The sequence below is a fragment of the Miniopterus schreibersii genome (genome assembly GCF_964146895.1).
Source record: "Miniopterus schreibersii genome assembly, chromosome: 11".
Classification (NCBI taxonomy): Eukaryota; Metazoa; Chordata; class Mammalia; order Chiroptera; family Miniopteridae; genus Miniopterus; species Miniopterus schreibersii.
The window spans coordinates 1,453,955-1,474,743 of NC_138111.1; the positions used below are offsets into that span (position 1 = coordinate 1,453,955).

Below are 20,789 nucleotides of genomic sequence, written 5' to 3' on the forward strand. Positions count from 1 at the left end.
GGAGCTGGTTAGCTTTTGGAGAAAACAAACACCACCCACCCACTTCTCAAAACCTGAGCAGAATAAATGAACAAATCACAGGAGACCCAGCTCCTCCCTATCCCACCCTCCCCCGACCCAGCCCAGGATGCTCCACTTAAAACCACAGTGGTGGTCCTTTCTCTGATTGCAACAGCAGATTGGAAAATTTAGGAAAGTTCAAAAAATAAAATACGCCTACATTCTGCCCGGCAGTGTGGCTCAGTGATTGAGCATTGACCTCTGATCCAGGAGATCTCAGTTCTGTTCCTGGTCAGGGCACATGCCCCGGTTTCGTGCTCGATCCCCAGTAGGGGACGTGCAGGAGGCAGCTGATTAATGATGTTTCTATTTCTCCCTCTCCCTTCCTCTTTCTTTAAAAAATAAAAGATAATAAAATACCCCTGCATTCTACCCAGAACAGCCCCTCCTAACCTGAGTAGTGGGTCGGCATTTACTAAGCGTCAGGCCCTGTGCCAAACTCTTTATTAGCAGTAAAGTATTCATTTCTTCCTTACAAGAGAGTTCCTTCTGTTACCCCCAAATTACAGGTGAGGAAAGTAAGGCCAGGCGCAGACAGAGCCCAGTCTGCCTCACTGAGCCTCCACGGCAGGCCTCTGGGGAGGTTCCCAGGGGAGCTGTGAGTCCCGCACGATGGCCCCTCGCTGTGCTCCCTCCTGGCACCTGTCACTGTATCTGCTGGGTGGCTGCACCGGAAGGGGCCAGGACAGCCAGGGAGCCCAGTATTGGCTGTATTTCCCACATGGTTCTGCCGCCCAGCCCCTCTACCGGCCTACCCCCCCCCTTCCCTCCAGCCTCAGGAGCTTGGCAGGGCTCACCCCTCCCCTGGCCCTCCTGGGGCAGCTGGGACCGGGCAGCTACTCCCAGTGCAATGGCCCAGGAAACACAATCTGACTCCGGGCCAATGCTCTTGAGGGCTGAGCTGTGTCCTCGTGCTCACTCCCAAGACACTCTGTCCCTTTGCCATCCAGAAACCGTCATTTCAGGGAAGGCCAGTGGACAGTTTTTCAGAAGCGGCAGCCGAATGAATGGCCCTGTGAGGGGCTGAGCAGGGCTGGCCAGAAGGGCGGTTGGTTGTGCTGTTCCCACCCCCGGCGTCACACCGTGCCAGCCTCACGGGAGACACCAAACACCCTGGGCCTGGAGGTAGGGAACAGGAACTGTGACTCCCCCTCATTCTGAACACCCGGGGCCCCACGTCCAGCCTCTTTCTCCTCCTAAGATCCCCCTTGTCTTCTACCTTCCTGTGAGCTGCAGACTGGCCTCCACACTCCCTCCGTAATCCTCGCAAGACCTGGAGTTTCAGAGCTGGGAGAGGCCCAGACAATTCCCCAAGACCTTTGGAATGTAAAGCCAGTCAGGGTCAGTCTGGTGTGCACGTCCCCCAGGCCTCCACCTGTCTTTATTCCCCTCCACCGACATGAGGCTGGTGGCCCTGGGGACTTTGCTCACAGTTAGCGGTGGCACCTGGGCTGGCACTCAGGTGTCCTCTTGTCTGCCCAGCTTCTTTACCTGGACACTCCTTGAATTCAACTTCCAAGCACCTAGTAAGCAGCCATCCCACTGGGGGCGAAGGGGGAGCAGGAGAAGCCTTAAAGGAGGTCAGAAAGGGTTAATCCTGGATTAGAGAGGAAGATGGACCCAGGGTTTGGAGCGGGGGCAGAGGCCAGGGCCCCTCCAGGTGCAGAAGTCAGAGGGGGCCTGAAAAGCCTGGGGTTTAGCCTGAAGGGGTCAGGCTGGTCTGGGCTGGGGGTGGGGCAAGGATTGAGTTTTCTCTGGGGAGGGAATGGTTAAGTCCCCTGAGCCTCCCAGGCTCTGTCCACTCTGCCCTCCTGACCCTTCCCTCTCCAGCATTGGGCCCCGCACCGAGGCCACCGGACGCCCAGCCTCGTTCCACATGGCCTGCTTGAACCCCACGCAGCTCCAGAAGGTAGGGGCTGTGGGGTGGGGCCGGGCCGGGCAGGTAAGAATAGGGAGACCCTCGGGACAGGACGGAAAGGACTCCCCACTCCCGAGAACTCAACGCCCCCCCCCCCTTCCATTTTTCAATAGAGGAAAGCAAAGCCAGAGTGGTTGGTTCCCAACCGTGACCTCTAACTTCTGGGCGCACAGCCTGGGGGGTCCAGGCCACAGGACTGGGGGTCAGGGGGGTGGGGATGTGTGCCTGTGTGACCAAAACCCACAATAAGCGCCGGGATCAGCCAGCGCGGGCATGTGATTGGGGGGTGAGGGGGGGGGCGCCCTGAGAAATTGTCTCCCAAAGCCAAGCTCCGGTGCCGGGGTCCAAGGTGCTTTCAAACACAAAAGCCTAACTCATGGGAATTAGAGTGACATGGCCCTTGTTGATGGTTCCTGATGACAAAGGAAAAACAGAGAAAAACACAGAAGAGCTCATAAAGGACACGTGAAGCCGCCCCGTGCTCCTGCGGCGGGCATGGTATCCTGGCTCCAGCCAGGCACCTTCCTGCGGGCCCGGTAATAGCTGCGGCTCTGCTGCGGGGCGCTCGCCGCCCGCCCGAGCCCTCGCCACGGCTGGACACTCGTTTGCATTTGGGTTTTGTTTGTTTTTTCATCAGGAACATATTCCGATGTCAGTAAATATTTCTCTGCCACATGGTGTTTCTCAGCTGTGTTGTGTCCCAGGCAGGCCGTGCCCACTTGGTGGAACGAATCCCCTTGTGCTGAGCATTCAGGTTATTTCCAACTCACTGCTGCCATTCACAAGCCTCATTGAGCTCCCCCATATGTTCACCTTTGCCCCTCCTATTGCTAATCCTTCAACTTCTTTTTATTTTATTTTTTTAATTCTCACCTGACGGTATGTTTAGAGAGAGGAAGGGAGAGAGAGAGAGAGAGAGAAACATTGATCGGTTACCTCCCGTAAGCTCCCCAACCGGAGATCGAACCCACAACCTAGGTATGTGCCCTGACTGGGAATCGAACCCACAACCTTTCTGTGTATGACACTTCAACCGATTCCCCCTGGCCAGGGCCCTCCAACTTCTTATTTAAAAAAAAAAAAAAAAAGTTTTTCTTGATTTTAGAGACAGAGGAAGGGAGAGCGAGAGAGAAACATCAACATTGATCGGCTGCCTCCTGCACACCCCCTACTGGGGATCGAGCCCACAGCCCACACCCCGGGGACCTGCCCGGACTGGAAATTGAAGGGTGACAGCCTGGTTCACAGGTCGACACTCACCCACTGAGCCACGCCGGCCGGGCTGCTCAATCAGTTTCACTTGGATGAATGAGGAAGGTTGTATCCCCTGTGACCCAAGCCCACCGGACAGAGGGGGGGTGAAGGGGGCACCTTGCCTTCCCCTTCCTCCTTCCGTCCTTCCAGCCAATGCTGATTGCTCCTCACTGGGTGCCAGGGTGGGGGCAGAGCACTGAGCAAGACGCTTGGTCCTGCCTTCACAGAGTTTGGGGGGGGGTCATAAAGAACACCTGAGGGCAGGGGGCGGGGGAGCCTGAGGTCCTTCCTGCCTGCAGTTCCAGCAGGATGGGTTCCTGGTGCTGGAAGGCTTCCTGTCTGCGGACGAGTGTGTGGCCATGCAGCAGAGGATTGGTGACATAGTGGCCCAGATGGATGTCCCTCTGCACTGCCGCACAGAATTTTCCACCCAGGGAGAGGAGCAGCTGCGAGCCCAGGTGGGTGCCTGGGGCAGGTGAGGATGCAACCTGGTCTTTGATGGGGGGAGGGGGGCTCAGTCCCGGGCCAGAGCAGCAGCCTGGAGGCCCAGGGCTCATTCGGGTGACAAGCCGGGCCCCGGCCTTCCCTGTGCCAGGCTCCAGGCCCAGTGCCTTATATGCGGACGCATTGTCCCCGTTTCTCAGGCGGGGAAAATGAAGCTCGGCTCACTTGCCCCAAAACACAGGGTTAGTAAGTGATAGAGTGAGGATTTGAACCCAGATCCATCCGATGCCGCGCCCAGCTGCACTTCCTCTGCAGTTCTCCCGTCTCAGGTCACAGAGGGCCCCCTGGTGGCCGGTGAGCCAAGCGGTGCTGATGGACCCACCTGTGTGGGGCTTGTCCCCCAGGGAGACTAGGACCTCTGCTCTTTCCCCTCCAGTGACCCAACACGACTCAGTGCAGTTGGAAATGGGGACGCTGAGGCTTGGGGATCCTCCCACACCCCTCTCTACCCAGCCCCCAAGCTAAGGCTGCCCGTGGTCCAGGCCCCCAACGGGCACCACTCACACTCACACCGAGGAGCTCCTGCCATCTGATGGGCATCAAGGGAATCACAGTGACCGAAGCCGGGTAACCCGCAGGACAGGGACGTGAGGAGGGAAAGGGGCACAGAATGATAATTTCCTCCCAATAGTCTCATTCGTCAGCCTCCAGCCTTCCAGGTGGGGAAAGCAGGGACGGGGTCCTGTGTCCAGCGTCACTCAGAGGCTCCCAGGAGTGAGGGGGCTCAATTCGGTGCCCTCCAAGCTGCCTTCCGAGAAGGCTCCCGGGCCCAGCGAGCGGGTGGGGGGCGACGGGAGACGCAGGTGTGTGTCCTGGTTTACAATGCGCCGTGCCCAGCACGGGGCCTGGCGCTCAGCAAACCCGCGGTACTCACTGCTGATCTTGGGAACGACTTGGAAATTAAAAAAACATGAGCCTGGCTGGTGTGGCTCAGAGGTTGAGCATCCACCTAGGATCCAGGAGACTGAGGTTCAATTCCCGGTCGGGGCACGTGCCTGGATTGCGGGCTCGATCCCCAGTCGGGGGCGTGCAGGAGGCAGCCGGTCAAGGACTCTCTCATCATTGATGTTTCTCTCTCTCTCTCTCCCTTCCTCTCTCTGAAATCAATAAAGATATATTTTAAAAAATAAAAATAAAATGAACAAGGAGAGGTTATTAAGAAAACACAAAAAGGTTAGTAATAGCTTATATTTATCATGTGACTTAAGAGGCTTCCGAGAAATCCCACGCTTGTAGCTTCTGGCTGTGCTTCCAGGAACGTGGGGTTCCTGTTCATTTCTGCCTCACTGGGCAGGTTTGAGAAGCACTGGTGGGGTCTGTAGCCCCGTGTCGGCGGGGGGGGGGGCAGGAAGCATCTGAGTCCCCTTCCCTCCTCCCCAGGCCTGGCTCTAACCCTGCCATGCTCTCTCGGTCCCTCTGATGTCCCCCCTCCGCAGGGCAGCACAGACTATTTCTTGAGCAGCGGGGACAAGATTCGGTTCTTCTTTGAGAAAGGTGTTTTTGACAAGAAAGGTTTGGAGCTGGGGCCCTAGAGGTGGGGGCACACTGGACTCGGGTGGGTATCTGCCCCCCGGGCGGGGTGGGGGGTAGCTACCTAGGGGAGGCTGGACTCCAGCTCTTCAGCCTTTACTTGTGTCTTGTGCCACAGGAAATTTCCTGGTCCCCCCAGAGAAATCCATCAACAAAATTGGCCACGGTAAGCAGGCACCTCTGGGAAAGGACCTGGGTAAACTGACGCCCAAAAGTTCAGGGGCATTACCCAAAGCGCGCAGTTAGTGGCCCAGCAAATGGCATTTCTGACAGCAGCGCCCCCTCCGGCCCTGCTCCTCCGCAGCTTGTGATGCTAATCACATGACACTGGGAAGAGGGGTCCACAGAGCCCCCCCCCACAGACCCCTCAGCTCCCCTGGCCTGGGGATGATCCAGGCCCTGGGCATGGGGGGCTCCTGGGTCCCTCTGCTTCCTGGAACCCCTTTAAGGAGCACCTAATGTGTGACATGGCACCTGTTCTGAGACCCCAAACCAAGCTGGGAAACTCTTTTTTCAGGATGCTTCATTGTAATCTATTTTGTAGACTTACTTTTTCTTCTTATTATTTTTTAAATATGTCTTTATTGATTTCAGAGAGAGGAAGGGAGAGGGAGAGAGAGAAACATCGATGATGAGAGTCATTAATCGGTTGCCTCCTGCACGCCCCCTACTAGGGATTGAGCCTGCAGCCCGGGCATGTGCCCTGACCGGGAATCGAACCCCGATCTCCTGGATCCTAGGTCGTCCGGCTGGGCGACACATAACATTTCAAACCCCCCCTTTTTTTGTAGTAACAACATAGCAAATAGGGAGAGGAGCCACTATTCAGTGCGGGCCCTGGGCTGTGGCTGCAGGAGTTAGCCCTGTGAGTCCCAGGCTGCCTGGGAGGCCAGCAGGCCTTCTAGTCCCATTGTGCAGAGGGGGACACTGAGGCTTTCAGGAGAGGAGCCACACAGAGTAAGTGGTAGTGCTGAGATTACCGCCACGTGATGGGCCTCTTGGAGCCCTTTGTGTGGGCCACTTGTCCGCTGGCCCTTGGAGCCCTCTGTCCTCTGAGGAGCGGGGAGTCAGAGCTGGAGTGATTCTCAGTTGGCTAGAAGGTCAAGAATAAGTTCGTGGGTGGGATGGGGCCTAGGGTGGGTTGACGCTGCCGGTGGGGCCCATTCCTTGGTTACAAACAAGCAGAAGGCACACAGAATCGGTGAGAGCGAGGCCTGAGTCTCAATGCCCAGAGCTAGATGTGGCAGGGACATGTGCGGGCTGGGGACTGGCCCACAGCCCACCTCTGTCCTGCAGCTCTGCACGCCCATGACCCTGTCTTCAAGTGTGTCACACACTCCCCCAAGATGCAGGTGAGCAGGAGTGTTGGGCGGGGTGGGTGGGTGGGCCAGAAGTGAGTGTGGCTAGGCTGTCATTGTGACCCCTGCCCCCTTCCAGGCCTTGGCCAGAAGTCTGGGCCTCCAGCTGCCTGTGGTGGTGCAGAGCATGTACATCTTTAAGGTGAGCTCCCTCGCCTCCCCAGGCCTCAGTTTACCCTCTATAAAATGGGCAGAGTGCTCAGACCAAGCCCCTCCTTACCATGGGCCAAAAACTGCTTCCCAAAAGTTGTTAAGTTGGGGGAAGAACACGTAAAATCAGGCTTCTCTGGCTAAGGCACCTGGCACTTAATAAGTGCTGTTAAAATGTAGTGGTAGGAGGGAAGGGGATCCCCAGGGCTACCTCCTCCCTTGCTTGGCTATTGAAATGCTCTTTTCCTAGCTTTCAAGACCCCCCTCAGTACCACCTCCTCCAGGAAGCCTTCCAGCTCCCTTGGGAAGGGACTGGCCAGGGCCTCAGCTTCTCCTGCTCCCCTCACTTCTGCCTTGTGTGTTGTTGGGCATGTGCATAGTCAGACTGGGAGTGTCCCGTAGGGCAGGGTAGTTCCTCTCTTTGCAGCCCTCCTGGGCCTGGCACATAGTAGGTGCTCAACAGATGGGTGCTGATGGGAAATCCTTGGAGGTAGACACCTGTGGCGAGGGAAGAGCTTCCCACAGGACTCAGCAGCCCCTTCCCGCTCCTGCCCTCCTCTGGTCTCACCTGGCCCTTCCCCTCTCTTGCAGCAACCTCACCTTGGTGGCGAAGGTGAGCCCAGCGGACTGTAGGCCTTAGTGGGAGATCTGGGACGTTGGTGGTGGTTGGGTCTTCAGAGGGAGGGAAGGCACTTGCCTTGCACGATGTCCTAGGCCAGGGAAGAGAAGCACCTTCCTTCCTTCCCTGAACAGTGGATTGGGAGGGCGTCCTGGAGCCCTTGGCACAGTGCTTCCTGAACCTGGATGCAGCTCCTAGCTGGTTAAAAATAGATTCCTGGACCCCTCCCTGAGATCATGGGTCGGTAGCACTGCCAGGGCCTGGGAATCCTATATTTTTAAAAAAATATGTTGTTTTTTAAAAAAAATTATTTATTTTAATATGTTTTTATTGATGTCAGAGAGAGGAAGGGAGAGGGAGAGAGAGAAACATCAATGACGGGAGAGTCGTTGACCCGCTGCCTCCTACACGCCCCCTCCTGGGGATCAAGCCCGTAACCCGGGCCTGTGCCCTGACCGGGAATCGAACCGTGATGTCCTGGATCCTAGGTCGATGCTCAACTGCTGAGCCACGCAGGTGGGCAATAGCGGCTATTTTTTGTTTTATTTTTTCCATCACCATTTATCCCCTCTGCCCTCTCTCACCTCCAATCAGCATCTACTTTTTAGTGAGCAATTGCAATGTCGGTCCCGCGCCGACACTTCTCACACATCATGGGACACTCCAGCAATCCCGCGAGGCAGGTTAGTGTTGGGGCCACTTTACAGCTTAGGAAATTGAAGCTTCGAGAGGTGACATCTCTTGCTCCGGGTCTCCAGGCCAGGAAGCAGTGAAATTCTAGCTGGTCATGGGAAGGCTGGGCCTGGAGGGCTCTGGGAGGACTGGGGGTGGGAAGCAAGGCCGGGGTGAAGCGGCTCCTCATGCCCAGGGGCCTGCTGCAGTCTCCCCTCACCAGGACGCCTCCTTCCTGCACACGGAGCCCCTGGGCCGGGTGCTGGGCGTGTGGATCGCGCTGGAGGATGCCACAGTGGAGAACAGCTGCCTCTGGTTCATTCCTGGCTCCCACACCAGTGAGGACCCGTCTCCCTGCCCACCGTCCCCCACCTGCCACGGGAGAGGGACCTGCGAAAAGGAGCCCTAAAGGCCCCATCTTGGTCTGCAGGGGGAGTGTCCAGAAGGATGGTCCGGGCCCCTGCAGGCTCGGTGCCTGCAACCAGCTTTCTGGGGTCAGACCCCACCTGGGATAACAGCCTCTTTGTGCCCACGCCAGTGCAGCAAGGTAGGCGGGGTGCAGAGCGCAGGCGGGGGGCCCTGTGACCATGCCCTGGGTGTCTGCCTGCTCTGAGCACCCAGCTCACCTGAGCGCTGTGAAGTCACAGAACGAGAGGTCACTGGACACTGGGAAACCGGGCAGCAGTGGGGTTAACAGCAAGGCCTCCCGACCAGGCTCCACTCCAGCCTCTGCTGCTTCTGGGCTCTTTGGGCAAATGACTGAATTTCTCTCTCAGTTTCTCCAGACGGAAAGTGGGGAAGTTGGTGAGGTGTATCTAAGATGTTTACACAGAACCTGTGTGGCACAGCAAGTGCTCCCAGATGCCAGCTCAGCATTCACTGGCAAGACCTCAGCTGCCCAGCCCAGCTTCTCCCTGGTTCTGCACACACCACAGGAGGGGGTGCCCCAGGAGAAGGGATAGGATCCTGGGGAACCCACATCTCACAGCCTGGCCTCAGATCCCAGGGCAGGCTGCAGGCCCGAGCTTTCAGGGATGAGAGTGGGATGGGAGGGGGGTGAAGAGGCCACAAAACTACTTGAGTCTTAGGGGGCCCCGGGTCCCTTCCTGACCTGCTGTGTCCCTGCCAGGGGGCCTTGTCCTAATCCACGGAGAGGTGGTGCACAAGAGCGAGCAAAACCTCTCCGGCCGCTCGCGCCAGGCCTACGCTTTCCACCTCATGGAGGCCTCTGGCACCGTCTGGAGCCCGGAGAACTGGTAGGTGGCAGGGAGGGTGTGTCCTAGTCTCCTAAAGGGGTCCTGGAGGCTGGGGGGAGCAGTGATACTGACATCTCGAGGTCATCTCCTCTGTCCTCTGCAGGCTCCAGCCAACAGCTGAGCTGCCCTTTCCCCCACTGTACACCTAGAGGCTCCTGCAGGGCTGAGCACAGTCTGCTCCCAGGAAGCTGTGGGCTGCAGACACCAGCACCTGCAATGGGGAAGTCACACCTCTCCTCCTGAGCTTTCCTTCTTCCAGTGTCTGTGCCCTTTGGTCCTGCAGAAGGGCCGGCAAGAGGTGGCAGCCAGGCAGGAGCCCTCCCCCACTCCCCAACACAACCTTCCCCTAGAGGCAGCCTCTCAGCTACAAACAGGGTCTGGCCACTTCTCGGCCAGCTTCTTACTTTCCTCTCCTCTCAGAGAGAACTCTGTTACGGTGCAAGACATTGAATAAAAATGACTTCCGAACGCAGCCTTTCAATCCTTCTTTCCCAAGCAGACTTGTCAAAATGAGGGCCCTGCTGAAAATCATCCCCGGTACCCCAGCCCTGCCTGGTGAGGTTTGTGACTTTCCTAGCAGCAGGTCACATCTGGTGGGCACTCACTCACTGTGCCAAGAGCTGCACATGTTGTTTCTCACTGAGTCCTTACACCGATGGACCTCTGAGGTAGGTGCTCTTACCATCCATCCACATTTACAGGTTAGGTGACCTGTGCAAGTCACACAGCTGCTTGGAGAGCTCAGCCTTATCCAGAGCCTGTGCTTCTAACCTCTTGGAGGGGAAAATGCGACCAGGGCTGAGAATGCAGTTCCAGATTCTGGGCCAGGCCCTTCCTCTCTGAGCCTGACGAAGGCCTCCGTGCATCCCTCCTGCGTGGGATGGCTTGGCAGGCACCCAGGCCTTTTCCAGGAACAAATTCCAAATCCAGAACCTGTTTAGCCGAGGTCTGACCCAGAGGTTGCACATCAGGAGCTACTAACTGATTCCAGACCACAGATGTGTTTTGTCTGGGCCTTGACGTTTTTACAAAAACTTTTAAAAATTGGGCAATTTCATATCACAGTAAGATTTCTGAGCTTCCTTGAAAGAATGGGCCAAAGCGCTGGGCCTGTGGTTGAGCATGCTGGTGACTGGCTGGAGCTGCCTCCTTAGAGGGGCCTGTGCTCTCTGCATCTCGCTTCCCTTGTCTTTCTTCACTGCACAACCTGCCTGGCCTCAGAGGCAGTTACTTTGATTTCCAGCCCCCCTGTATGTGTGGACAACAGAGGACAGGGCCTTTTCCCAAGGCCACAGGACGCTGGAGCAAAGCTGCTGCTCTTCCCTGACATTTGCCACGAGTCAGGGAGAAGGGAAGGGTTTGTCAAGTTTCCTATGAGCCCCAAAGGAATGTCTCAACACTTTTCTGAGGGAAAGGACAAGGCAGTAATTCCACGAGCTCCCCAGAGCTCCACTCCTGGCTTTTGGCCTTAGTGGGCCCAAGTTCTCGCCTCTTCCTGCTAGGCCCCTCCCTGCCAGGCTGGGTGAGGAGTGGGGAGAAACCTGCCCCTCCCCCCCAGCCGTTCGTCACATTCAACAAGTCAACTCCATGCCTCCCCTTCTGCTCTTCCTAGCCCAGATGGGAGACACCACATGCATTTGGCTATTTCCCCTCGGGTTCTTCTCCAAGTAAAGCCAAGGTCACTCTGGTCTCCCAGTACAACCCACGAAAGTATAACCACTGGCTTGCTGAGAAGCCCGGCCTTGGGTAATAACACTTTCCCTTGCTGATTGCTCATGATGTGTGGGCCCTGGGCTGGATATTGTACACACCTCACCCCACCAGATCCTCACAACACCCAGTGAGGCGCACGCTCTTATTTCTTCCATCTTGCGGACAGGAGAATCAAGGCACGGAGTGATTAGGCCACTCGTGCAGTTAAGAAGTGGTACAGCCAAGGACGGACCCGTTCTGTGTGCACGGAACCTGACATGCTAACCATTGTGCAACACGGCCTCCAGCTCCGCTCCAGCCCACTGAGGACTGCAGGGTGAGAGGGCCCACAGCACACTCTAGTCGTTCGAGTTGTTGCAACATCCTTGAAGCCTTTTGCTTTTCAACATCAACAAAACTAAAGCCAGGAGAGCTTTAATTTTTATTTGGAATCTATCCTCAACTGAAAAATCAAACCTGCTTCCCATCCTCTGCCTCTTTGTGCCCAAGTGGCTGCCTGCTGGGGGGTCACTCGTCTTCCCCATGTCCCTGTTTCCTCCGTCGCTGCTGCACAGCAGCTAGGCCATCAGCAAGATCAGGAGGTAGAGAGGCAAAAGGAGATTGTCTATCTGTGTAGTGTAAGCTTCTAAGAGGGACACTATGCTGATGGACCCCAAAATCCAAGCATAACTGTGGTTTAGGTCCACTTCACTGTCGAAGATTAAGATCAAAGCCACAGAAATGATCTGGGCAAATATAGATGTCATGGTCCCCTCAAAAGTCTTTTTGGTTCCAGGCCAGCGGATTTCCCCCATGGTGCTGCCAAAGATGGAGGCCATAGTGTCACCCACCCCCACGGCCAGGACACCAGCATAGGGGACTAGGGCCCTTGCTCCTCCCAGGCTACCCTTCTGTGTGCAGGGCCTGGGGACTAGCCAAATGGGAAGAGACATGCCCAGAAGCAGGTAGATGTGCGTCAGGATGAGCGGTCCGCTGTCTCGTTCGTCTAGGAAGAGGGACAGGAGGCCCCGCAGAGTGTGGCCCAAGGGCTTAATGCGGAAATAGCGCACATACTCTAGGAAGATGAAGACTGCAAGACATACAGTGGCGGCCACGTAGAGCAGTGGTCGGTCAAAGATGATACCTGGGACATAGGTGGCTACCACGATGAAGTGGAAATACTTCCGGGTGATGGTGGGGGCCTGGTGCTTCTTGGATTCAGAAGATGACCGCTTGGCATTCTGGTACAGCACCACCAGGCAGGCAAAGGTGGCCAGCAGAGACCAGTAGGCTAGGAGGTAGATGCGGGTTTCCGTCTGGAAGAGGAACTGAAGAAGCCAGAGCAGGGGGTTCCTGCGGATGAGCCGGTGCAGCCAGGGCAGGACCACCCCGAGGCCCAGCACACAGGTCATGAGGTGGAAGAAGATGGAGGAGGCCCAGGTAGCCGAGTCCATGAAGACAAAGAGGGTGCTGAAGAAGACACCCATGAGTACCATCCCGATCACCACCACCAGCAGCAGGAAGTCCACCGGGTCGCCCTGGCCTTCTACCACAGTGAGCGAACGCTTGATGAGCTGGTTGAGCACGAAGCTGATGCCCCCCAACACCAGCAGCGCCTCCCCGGGGGTGAAGCAGCGGGGAAGCAGGTACAGCAGGATCATGTTGAGGTAGACGAAGATCAGCAGGACCTCCAGGACCTCGATGACCTCGCCCACGCTCAGGGAGTGCCTCATGATGTACGTGATGACACACCCGGCCAAGCCCGAGATGACACAGGTGTTGGTGGGCACTGGGCGCGTGATGCCCAGCGCCAGCACCGACGAGAAGAGGGCCACCGCCATGCCCGTGGCTGCCACCACAATGCCAAAGCGCTCGAAGTGCGGGTTCCCCGCGGCCAGGCAGCGCTCCTTCATGACCACCCCGAGCAACGGCATGACCATCGAGGAGGGCAGGAGGCCGCTGTTGGCCGACGTTCGGAACTGGAAGACGGCGCTGCCCTGCTGGAGCAGCCGGTCCCACTTGTACTGCACGTAGAAGGCCTGCACGGCCAGGGCCACCGCGCACCACGAGTACCGGTCCAACACGGCCGCGTGGATGCTCAGCACCACCGCGAACACCACCGCCGCCTCCGCCAGCACCGCCCCGCTCGGCGCGGCTGCGGTGCCCGGCGCCCGGGCCGCGCGCTCGCGGGCCATGTCTCTGCACCTGGGCGCCCGGGCACACCGGGGTGACTAGGGGCGCCTTGGACTTTGAGCCCGTCTAGCTCCGCCAGGCTGAGCGCCGCTGCTTCACCGGCCGGCACCGTCCCTCGTCGTTCTCCGGCTGCGAGGGAGCGCGATCCGCTGTGGGGGCCTCTCTGCCGCCTGGGGCCTGGGGCCCCGTCACCTTCCACCGCCTCCCACCCCGCGGCGCCCAGGCTGCCAGCCCGCCGCCGTCATGCCAGCCTCGGTGGCCCTAGCTGCCGGCTCCTAACCTCGCCCGGAGGCCGCCATCTTGGCCCCGCCCCGCCGCCACGTGACGGGAAGCCCCGCCCCCGCGCCGGCGTTGGAGGAGCGGCGTCACGTGGGCCTGGCCCTTGGGGGCGGGGCTGGGGCGCGCGCGCGCTCGAAGATGGCGGCTGCCGCCGGCGGGCCGTGTGTGAGGTGCGGAGCGGGCCGCGTCGGCCGGGGTGGCTGCGAGGCGGGGGCTGGGAGCCGAGGGGAGACCGGGCGGCAGCTGGGGCGAGACGCGGCGGCCGCGGTGGCGCGGCGAAGCCGGGCTGGGCGGACGGGCGCCGGGACGAGAGGCGGTTCCGTCCAAACGGTCGCCGCGCGCGCGGGGCTCTGAGGCGACTTCTCTGAGAAGGGGGCCGGTACCCCGGCCCTTCGCCGGGCGCCGGCCCCCCTCTCTTCCCCGGGCTCTCTCCCCCCCCTCCCTGTCCCCGCGGCCGCGTCCCTCGGTCCCCCCATCCCTGCACAGCCTTACCCCTTCCTCGTCCGGCGCGACGCTCCCTCGGGGCGCGGCGGGGCGCTTGGCGGTCGCCCGGGGAGCCCCCACCGCGACGCGGGCGCCGGGGCGACGCTGCCTGGCTGCCCAGGTGCCCGCGTTAGGGGCGTTAGGGGCGGTGCCGCGCCCCTGCCCGCGCCACTGCCCGCGCGCGCTCCGCGCGGCCTCATTCATCCCTCCGCCGCTGCTCCCGGGCGCCGGTCCCGTCCGCCGACGGGCCCCCGAGGGCTCCCGGGCGCTGCCGGGCTGCGGGGCGCGGGGGCGGGAGGCTGGAAAGAGGCCGCCCTGCGGGGCGCTCGCCGGCGCCGGACCCCGGGCAGCGCCGCGCGCGTCACGTCTGAACCCTCCGCCCTCTCGGGGCTCCTCCAGTTCGCGGGTGACTCAAACCCGGCCCGGCACCAGCGAGCGGCCAGAAGCGGGGCCTCGGACGCTTTAACCCGCGCCCCCCGCCCCACAGCCCGCAGTGCCTCCCGCTCTGCCCGCCCGCCCCGTCCCCCGTCCCGCGTGCTCGCGGTCCCGCCGCCCCTCCGTGTCTCCCGTCGCGTCCGTGCCGCGGCCCCAGCACCACGTCCTCCCCCGTCCGCTCCGGGGGGCTTCTCCCCGCGGCCTCCCTCGGGCCCCTCGGGGCTGGCTCTCCCCTCCGCTGTTTCACGCCTGCCAGTCTTTTCTTTCCCTTTTTCCCTTCACCCTCCCCTGTGGATATCTTCCCCTTGATTTTTGGAGAGAGTGGAAGGGAGGGCAGGGGGGGAGAGGGAGAGAAACGCCGATGAGAGAGACACACCGATGGTTGCCTCCCGCACAGGCCCCGACCTGGGCCTGGGATGGAACCTGCCACCCAGGGACGTGCCCTCGACCGGGAATCGAGCCCGGGGCCCTTGGGCGCACGGCCGACGCTCTGACCATTGAGCCACCCCGCCCGCGGCCCGGTGAGTCCGTAGGCCCGGCAGCGGCGCCGTGGTCAGCCTGGTGGTCAGCCCGCCGCCCTGGTCGGACTCCTGCGGCGCGTGGGTCAGGCTCAGCCCCGGCAGGGGGAGGAGACGCTTTGTTTTGCGTGAAAAGTGCCTCGCGCACCCTGGGGCCGTCCCCGGCTCCCACGCGAAGGCGCGAGAAACGCCGCGAGGGTCCCCAGGCGCCGCTTCGCCCCGAGCCCCGTTAGGAGAACCGTCCCAGGCTCGAGGTACCGATTGGGGCCCCGCTGGGCAGCCTCCTCGCGCCTGAAGGTCGGGACGAGGAGAACGTCCACGTTCCGTTCCTGGCGCCTGCTGATGGCAGGTGCCTCCGGACCAGCCGGGCTGTTTCTCCAGATGTGAATCCTTTTGAGAAGAGCGTCGAGGTGGCTCATTGCACATGTTATTAATAGGAGCTGACGCTCGTCAAAAACGGAGCAATGCTAATGAGTCACGCAGGGTTTTGGGAAGGTCAGCCGGGGTTTGGCAGGCACTGAATCTGAATATTGGCATTTTTTGTCGTACCTTGTTCTCTTCAGTTAACGTGTTTATAGACACCTGACTGGTGCACCTGTGCGAAAGACAAAAATGTGGCTTGAAAAGCTTGCTGCTATGCTTAAAGCATGCAAGAGGGGAGTCCGCGCATCCCTGGGCAGCCCCACTGTCCTCTCCAGCGCACTGTCCTCTCCAGCCGCTGTAACCGGGTTTCTCAAAGGACTGCTGGCAGTGCGCTGGCTGTCTCGGCTTCCTACCAAGGCGCTCGCTGTGGACGCCGTTATTCCTAACCTCCCGGTAGCTTTCGCCCAAAGGTTTCCAGCCACACGGATCTCTCTAAGGAGGATAATTTCCAGTTCCCATGAACTCCAGCTCTTTTAGGAATGGGGTTCCATGTTGTCTGCTAGAACACTGGACTGGAAATCAATAAAAATTTTAAACTTTACTGTTGAGGCAAGCTGTTTTATTTCTGTGCCTTAGTTTCTCTTCCAAATACTTAGCTCAAATTTATTTATTTATTGTGCAAATAAATGAGAGATGATAGCACACATTTTGTCTATGAAAATATATATAGAAGATGCTTCCCTGAGGCTTTGGCTTGGACATCACAGCTCCAGACATGCCTTGTGCCTTGAGAATCACCCTCCTTAAGCCTTCAGGTCCCTGTTTGAGGTGAAGTCTTTCATTAGTACTTGGATCAGCTCCCAGTGATCTCTCTTCTCTGACTCTGTTTTTTGTCTTAGATGATTATATTCTTTTGGAGTGTTTGTTAGGATCAAGCTCTTTATTACTCTCTACCTTTTTGCTGATTGTGTAATGTGTGCCTAACACCTTTGCCATTCCCAGTACTAAGTGTATGAGCATCGTGAAGTTCTAGATTTATTTCTATTCCCATTCCTAGACCAGTGAATGTGTAGGAACTGAGGAACCAATGACACTCATTTCCACAAGAATTCCCTTCCCGTCAAACTACCATTTTCTCTTTTATTCTGCCTCCCCTTGGCACTTCTGCAGATAATTGTTTTTTCTAATTTTTCTTTTTAAAATTTATCTTTATTGTTGCAACTGTTACTTACAGATGTCCTCTTTTCCCCCCATTGACCCCCTTCTACACCCCCCATCCTCACCACACTATTGTCTGTGTCCTTGGGTCATGCACACACGCATACAAGTTCTTTTCTAATTTTCCTTTTCCAATTAGACTGCGGGTCTAAAAGGCACCTTTCTTCCTTTGGTATTCATTCATCATCATATACTTTTGAGCCCCTCCTATGTGCCAGCCACTGTATTATGAGGATGGTATGCCATTTAGAACAGAAAGCTTTACCTCAGTCTGTGCTTGCTTGCAGGATGAATTCTTTGGTGCAGCTTGAGGCAGTGTGTAATGATTAAACTCTGGAGTTGTGCACACCTGGGTTCAAGCTCTGGCTCCATTACCTATTGGCTTTGTGGTGTTGGGCAAGTTACCTAACCACCCTTAAACCTTAGTTTCCAGGTCAGATAACGGGGGTAATAACAGCATCTGCCTCAGAGTTGTCCGTGTTCATTAGGACCAGGTGTTAAGTACTTAGCACAGTGCCTGACATATTACATCTGCTCAGTAAATGTTGGCTGTTGTTAGGATCAGAGACTTATTTTCAATAAACATTACTGTTTTTGTCATAATAAAAAGACCATAACATGACATAGTTTTGCCAATGAAAATTTTAATTTCTAAAGAAATAGGGTTTTTTACTTTTGAGAAGTAGAAAAGTTACTGCTTTACTCAAGGGCCGTAATCACTAATCTTGTTTAGTAGCAGAATCTTCCCCCCCCCCCCAAAAAAAAGGTAATCAATCAAACAAAAGGCAGAGGGTCTACAGTTACCAGATGTTTGCCCTGCTCCTCTGAGAGCATCAGCAGTTTAGGGATTCACTCGTGTATTCACTTCAAAATGTACGTTTCCCATGCCCAGCCTGGGAATCACTGCTACCTAGCTAGTTAGGGGCCAAAGCAAATGTAGATAAATTAAAGCTTTTTGATTCCCAAGATTTTTATGTTTTTCATTGTTTCTAGAGATAGAGGAAGGTAGATGGGGGAGGGGGGAGAAACATTGATCAGTTGCTTCCTGTACATGCACTGACCGGAGACTGAACTCGCAACCTGCATATGTGCCTTGACTGGGTATGTGCCTTGACGGAATAGAACCTGCTACCCTTCTGTGCATAGGATGATGCTCTAACCAACTGAGCCACACTGGCCAGGGAAGTGCCCAAGGTTTTTGAAATTAGAAAATGGATGATTAAGAAAGAATGATTTAGCTCAAGCATGCTAAAGCCTTCAATTAATGATAAATTTCTTTCCATTAATTTTCATGTACTGTTATCCCCATTATTAGCTATGTGTTATATAATAGGTATCTAACCCATTTTGTATAAACCAGAAGCTATTTTTGGTAAAGTAAAAGTATATGCCATTTTAAATAAAGCCCTTCCTTTACTTTTTCCTAATTCAGATTTATCAGACAAGTTAGGCGATAATTATTCTCTTTACAAAAGACATTCTTTCAAAATTTACTATGAGTTTCTTTGAATAGTGAGCTTGCCTCTGTTTTTAATTTTTTTTTTTTTTAATCTTTATTGATTTCAGAGAGAGGAAGGGAGAAGGAGAGAGAAAGATAGAAACATCAATGATGAGAGAGTCATTGATCGGCTGCCCCCTGCATGCCCCGACTGGGGATCGAGCCCGCAACCCAGGCATGTGCCCTGACCAGGAATCGAACTGAGATCTGGATCCTAGGTTGATGCTCAACGTTGCTGAGCCACGGCTGGCCCGGCAAACATAGTACATTTATAATGACTTATGATTGAGAAAGTGAATTATGTATTTAGAACATTTTCTGGAGGTGATGGGGATCCTGAAATGCACATAGTCCTTTTCTAGATTCTTTTTCATCAGCCACTGCACTTTTATGAGAATGGGGGGTAGAGATACTAAATGGAGATATCTTAGCATAAGGGACATACTATAATTTATTAATATATTTCATAAATTCTAAAATCCTTTTCTTTTTACCCTTTGATATCTCTGAAGTCAGAATGTGTTTTTTTATTGATGAATTGTAGAGCATAAATAATCATGTGCCCTCTTGCAATTAATGGCATCCAGGTGTGTGGAAATATGGGTGGCCATCCCCGTTTTCAACACACTACCTATTGGTGTAGGTTGAAGTCCTATATTTTAGTTTCTTTTTATGAAGCAAACATATCCTCAAGTTTTTATTGTCACATAATAAAACAAAATGTGTAGCTTAGAACTGGGTCACTTGGCCCTTTCTCTTCTTATCTCCCAGTTCAGGATGCTCATGTCTCAATAGCTAACATTCTCGCCCGGCTGGCCTGGCTCAGCGATTGAGCATCAACTTAGGATCCAGGAGATCGAGGTTTGATTCCAGGTCAGGGCACATGCCCGGGTTGTGGGCTCAATCGCCATTAGGGGGTGTGTAGGAGGCAGCTGATCAATGACTCTCTCATCATTGATGTTTCCATCTCTCTCTCCCTCTCCCTTTCTCTCTGAAATCAGTAAAAACATATTAAAAAAAATAGCATTTTCTGAGATCTAGTTGGGCTCAACCCATTCAACCCTCAGCTCAGTCTTCTTCGTAGTCTTAGCCTTTTTGTGGAAAATTGGCTTAGTAAGTCCACCATAGCCACTTTGCTTCCTGTAATGACTCCCTATTCCCTGCACGCACAGAGAATCCTTGCCCCTGTACTGTGTTACTTTGTGGGCTTGATGTTTGCCACACTTCTTACAGAAACTCTGGTGGGTTTTAGGAATGTTTACCATGTTTGCAAGAGTGCTGTGGGCACAGAAAAGCTGTATTTTAGTTTCTTAATTTTTATTTTGAACATCAAACTTCTAAGAGTATAATAGGATTACTGTCCAAAATTTTAACAAATTGTTGTGTACATTGAGCCTTTTGCTTTAGAAAATAGACAAAATAGCTGTGAGATAGTTTAGCCCGGTCTTCTTTCCGTTATTTTTCAGGAGCAGTAGGGAACTGTGGACAATTCTGCTTGGAAGGTCAGCTCTGAGAGAACTGGTAAGTGTGGTGGTCTTAAGTGGATTCTGTGGTTCTTTGTGTAGTTTATATTATTTTTAAAAACTGACTTCTCTTTGAAGTAGGAATTACAACATATTTTTTATTCTAAAATGTCATGTAAACATTATGCATTTATTGTCTCTGCTGAAATGTGTGTCTTATAGTCTGGATTTTCTAAATCTCCACCTTTCTTTGTTCCTTAGTGATTCCTTTTCTGAAAAGATACCAGTGCTGCTTGATTGGCTACTGAGGGTCAGGGTACAAATACTGTTCTGATACCTCAGGCTAAAAAGATTCTCAGTCTTTTCTCTGTCTCATACTTTACCTGCTTTTTCTTCCTTTTCCATTTAGCCAGCTCCTTAGGTCACAGAGGCTGTGGTTTCTAGGACATTTTCAAGTGTATAATCAATACAGGACAGTTCTTCATGTTGATCCTCGGGTGTTCTGACCCTGTGAGGGTAAAGTGTTAAGATGACGTTCAATTATTACTATTATTGTTATTGTAATTAATATAAGGGATGTTACACTTTTTTTTAGAGCCTTAACATTTTTTGATATGCCTTCATATGTTAATTCCACTTCTAGGGCTGTATTTTTTAAAATAAATAAATCCTGGAAAAGTTTTGTGCACAGAGCTCTTAACCAGAGTGTTATTTATATTAATAAGGAATTAGTCAGCTTAAGTGAATCTAACATTAGAAGAATGATAAATAAATTATGATCTAGCCACTTGATAAAATATGCAACCACTAAAGGATATTTATCAAGATTTTCATAATGAGGTTGAATCATTATGTTAGAACGTTAAGCAAAGAAAAGGAGGCTACAGAATTCTCTATTCAAAATTATTTCAACTGTGGGGAAGAACACATTTGAAAAGACTCAGAGGAATATGTAGTCATCATTGTGATCCTGAAGTCTGATTAGTTTGATTAAAATTGCATTTGTATAATTCCTTGTTCTTTTCCAGAATCAGATTGAGGCAGAACTGAATAAACATTGGCAGCGACTGTTGGAAGGACTTTCTTACTATAAACCTCCCAGGTATGGCTCTCGTGTGCATCTGGTTAGAGTAGTGCCGGGAGGAAGCTGGCGTAGGTGAAACCGTTTTCATGTTGCTTTTACTGTATTGCTAGGTTAGGTAGATCAGAGAGAATGCAGTTTGGTTACCAGTAAGACCAAATTCTCTCTTTAAAGGAAACCAGTGGAAACCTGTCTTCTTGAAGGAAGAGGAATTCCTTCTAGAGATACAGTGTTGAATCCAATTA

General features: G+C 54.6%; 3 protein-coding genes and 1 pseudogene across 7 annotated transcripts in view; 2 read left to right on the forward strand and 2 right to left on the reverse strand.

The window, feature by feature from the left end:
- The first annotated feature begins 904 nt into the window (after positions 1-904).
- On the forward strand, positions 905-9,793 carry PHYHD1 (phytanoyl-CoA dioxygenase domain containing 1). Of its 4 annotated transcripts, XM_081151882.1 has the most exons (13): positions 1,086-1,185; positions 1,543-1,586; positions 1,891-2,002; positions 3,532-3,690; positions 5,173-5,248; positions 5,385-5,432; positions 6,563-6,618; positions 6,704-6,766; positions 7,366-7,387; positions 8,275-8,403; positions 8,496-8,612; positions 9,195-9,321; positions 9,425-9,793. In XM_081151882.1, the coding sequence occupies exons 3-13, from the start codon at positions 1,937-1,939 to the stop codon at positions 9,468-9,470; spliced, it is 909 nt and encodes a 302-aa protein (XP_081008008.1). In that variant the 5' UTR covers positions 1,086-1,185; positions 1,543-1,586; positions 1,891-1,936; the 3' UTR covers positions 9,471-9,793. The 4 variants fall into 4 exon arrangements, with proteins under 4 accessions (XP_081008009.1, XP_081008007.1, XP_081008010.1 ...); XM_081151883.1 differs by lacking the exon at positions 1,543-1,586 and having other exon boundaries at positions 905-1,185; positions 1,891-1,969; XM_081151881.1 differs by lacking the exon at positions 1,543-1,586 and having other exon boundaries at positions 946-1,185.
- Positions 9,794-11,442: 1,649 nt separating this feature from the next.
- On the reverse strand, positions 11,443-13,517 carry DOLK (dolichol kinase). The gene has a single exon (XM_081151851.1). It carries the CDS (start codon positions 13,206-13,208, stop codon positions 11,592-11,594), a length of 1,617 nt encoding a protein of 538 aa, XP_081007977.1. The 5' UTR covers positions 13,209-13,517; the 3' UTR covers positions 11,443-11,591.
- An 84-nt stretch (positions 13,518-13,601) lies between these two features.
- The window catches only part of NUP188 (nucleoporin 188), a 43,089-nt gene continuing 35,901 nt past the window's right edge, over positions 13,602-20,789 (forward strand). The window contains exons 1-3 of the mRNA XM_081151835.1: positions 13,602-13,655; positions 19,467-19,521; positions 20,492-20,565. Of these exons, the coding sequence (XP_081007961.1) occupies positions 13,624-13,655; positions 19,467-19,521; positions 20,492-20,565 (161 nt within the window). The 5' untranslated portion in view covers positions 13,602-13,623. The remainder of the gene's footprint in view (positions 13,656-19,466; positions 19,522-20,491; positions 20,566-20,789) is intronic.
- Positions 18,730-19,265, reverse strand: LOC308563697 (large ribosomal subunit protein eL42 pseudogene; annotated as a pseudogene). Its single transcript has 2 exons — positions 19,044-19,265; positions 18,730-18,817 (listed from the first exon to the last, which is right to left on the reverse strand). The product of its transcript is annotated as a large ribosomal subunit protein eL42 pseudogene (transcript).